The sequence below is a fragment of the Galeopterus variegatus genome, unplaced genomic scaffold (genome assembly GCF_000696425.1).
Source record: "Galeopterus variegatus unplaced genomic scaffold, G_variegatus-3.0.2 Scaffold15882, whole genome shotgun sequence".
Taxonomy (NCBI): Eukaryota; Metazoa; Chordata; class Mammalia; order Dermoptera; family Cynocephalidae; genus Galeopterus; species Galeopterus variegatus.
Window position 1 is genome coordinate 14172 of NW_007741993.1, and position 2978 is coordinate 17149.

Genomic DNA, 2978 nt, shown 5'->3' on the forward strand with positions numbered 1-2978 from the left:
CCCTCTTCCTGGGGACACTTCCATCTCTTTTTTATGCTGATCTAACACCTTATCAGGGGTCCCTATATTTTCCTGCCATGATGCTTTTTTGCTCCTGTACTTAGATTAATTGTGCCAATCTGGATTAATGACATAAACGTTCATCCCGGGACAAATGCCCAAGGCAGGCCATGGAAACCGCGGGAGGTAACATTTCAGGTTTCTTGACCACTGCCCTGTCCAGATGGTCAGATGAACCACCCACCCAGGCCAGCTCAGAGCTCGATGGCAGCGCCTGAAGGAAGGAGATGGGAATGGGGAAGGATTTCAAGGCCCTCAGAGGACGCAGGACAAGAGGGGCAAGCGAGAAAGAGCTGAGCTGCAGAAGCAGGAAGGACCAACATCAAACTACTCGCCCAGTGACCCGGCTGACGGATGCATTGCTCAGGAAATGCTTAAGAAAATGAAATTCTTTGATCTCTGTGGGATAGTTTGAATGCAGAACCATATAAATAGAAATCTTTTTACCTTCAGGAATTAATGATTTAAAACTAGAGCTTTATGGATCCAAAAGATGGTACCTAGGCCTTCGCAGGGGGTCAGCCAAGACGGGCTGAGCTTGCTGTGCGCGCCGGCCGCAGACACCCACTGCGCCCACCAGGGGGCAGCCTCGGGCCAGCAGCGGGCGGACCAGGGCCACGCGCTCCAAACTCTGCAGCAAAAAACTCCAAACTGCTCGGATTTCAGAGCAACTGGACCTGCTCGTCTTTTGGTCGGAAACCAGAAAGGCAGAGGGAGAAGAGGAGGAGGAAAGTGCAAACCAGAAGCAGGTGTAGTCCTTGCTCGAACCAGATAATTTCAGCACCCCAGATGACATCAGTTCACTAAGGGGACCCCAGATTTGAGGATCTCATTGAAAACAACTTAGAACACAGTAAGAAAAGGTGGGTGTCTGCAGGAGAGAGATGTGGGGTCCACAGGGTGACTGGAGGGCTCTAGGAGGTGGTAGGAGAGGGCAGCAAGAACCAAGGGGGGTACAGAAAAGCGGGGGGGCGGGGGGAGGTAGCCGCCGAGTTCCCGCAGGTAGCAGCGACCTCCCTGCCCAGCCAGAAGCTGCCTTGACGTGCAGCTGAGCTCGCCCGAAAGCAAGGGCAGCCCGGGCCTGTACTCACTACTTGGCGGAGTCCGACAGCTGGTACTCCCTCCTCCTGTCGTAGCACGCCTGGATCCCCGGGTCCTGCCACAGCTGCTTGATGGCCTCCACCTGGTGCCTGGACAGCGCCGACACCTTGTCCACCTCCACTTCTCTGATGATCTGGGCGTTCTCCTGCTCAGAAGACAACCCTCCGTGAGGCGAAGGAAAGAAGGCCAGCCCCGAGGTGATTTGGGGACACGCCCTGCCCCGGTGCGTGGGTTGGGAGCTCTCACCAGGTGCTGGGGGGGGGGCCTCCCTGAGCCCCTCGGCGCAGCCGGGCAGGTGGAGACAGCCAGAGAGCCCAGGCCTGCGCTTGTCCCCGCAGCGCCCTGGGCCACCTTCACCAGCGTTCACACCCAGGGGTGGACAGAGCAACGGCGACCTGCCACCCTGCCAGCAAGCTCACCTCCTCACGAGCACGCTGCACATCTGAATATCTGCTTAGCCAAGGGAGCAACTGGAAAACAACCATTATTCCCATCGGTGGCGTCCCAAGGGGGGGTGGTGGAAGCAGCTTCACGGGTACAGGCAATAAGGGGCGCACTGTCTTTGGAGAACTGGAAGTCAGTCATACCAACTAATCGTCAATCTTGTTTTCTCTCTTTCTTTCCTTTACTTTATCTTTTAGAGCAGTTTTAGGTTCACAGCAAAACTGCGGGGAAGTGCGGAGAGCTCCCGCACGGTCTGCTTTTCCTTATCATGCGTCATGGCTAAGACTCTTCCGGTTGCACCCCTCCCCGCACCACTGGTTGCTGTATTATTATTATATGTATTGTTTCCATGATTATTAGATAATTATTACCTAATACTATTGCTCTATTATTGCAGTAATTGTCAAGGTCACCATTACTATAATTATTTCTATTACCATTTTTTGGCCACTTATTACGTTCACATTATCTTATTTAATCAATGGAAGGTTAGCACGAGGCCAGAAATCTTTGCAAATATTAGAAAACGAAAATGGTAAGTTTGGCTCGCATCCACTACATTTCTACGCGTCGGCCCCAACGACTCAGCGTCCCGTCCTTGCCTGCGAGTTGCAGCAGACAAGCGAATCCTGCCGGGAGACGCAGCATCCCGAGCCTCTGCCTCCTCTCCCGCCCTCCTGCACCTCACCGCGATTACCTCGTGCGCAGCTGACTATTCACTGGCAGCTGTGAGTCAGCAAAGCATCACTTGGTAGCTGTGAGCTCCACAAGTGCAAATGGTACCCCCTGAAAAGTTGCTTTGATTGTGCATTGCTCATCCTCGTAATCATCCAACAGGAAGCCGGAGAAAAGCAGGATTACAGATTCACTTGGCTCAGGGTGAAACCAAGGGCCGTGATTAAATCGGCATGACTTTGCCCCACAATCATCACAAAAGTGAATATAAACTCTTCCCAGAGACTGTGGGGTCCTCAGGCAGGGAGGGTCTCAAACAAAGTAAAGGCAGGATGGATTAGTGGGAAGTACCCTGGGCCGGGAATCAGGACCCGAGGTCTAAGTAGCGTAGTTAGGACTTTTAGGGACAATTTACCTGCCTCAGTGTCCTCATCTGTAAAATGAGCCAGTGATTTTCAGGGGAACCTGAATTATAAGCTATCAAGTATTACTTAAATGTTTGTAGAATTAGCCTTATTATTGTAGCAGATGCCTAAGAAATATTTCCTGTTTGCAAAAACAGGACACGTGGGTAGTCCTTAAACCACAGCTCCTAATCCCGCCCACTGGCCCACAGAGGAGAGTGAATGGAGACCCTGGACAGTGTCTGTCTGTCTGGAGCAGAAGGGCGTCCCTCCCCGCCTCCCCTCCCCTCGCCA

At 52.8% G+C, this 2978-nt stretch overlaps 1 protein-coding gene across 1 annotated transcript in view; it reads right to left on the reverse strand.

The window, feature by feature from the left end:
- The window catches only part of LOC103582357 (guanine nucleotide-binding protein subunit alpha-14-like), a 14016-nt gene extending 12134 nt beyond the window's left edge, over positions 1–1882 (reverse strand). Inside the window, exons 1-2 of the mRNA XM_008563976.1 lie at positions 1856–1882; positions 1152–1306 (exon numbers count right to left, since the gene is read on the reverse strand). Of these exons, the coding sequence (XP_008562198.1) occupies positions 1152–1306; positions 1856–1882 (182 nt within the window). The remainder of the gene's footprint in view (positions 1–1151; positions 1307–1855) is intronic.
- Positions 1883–2978: the final 1096 nt, after the last annotated feature.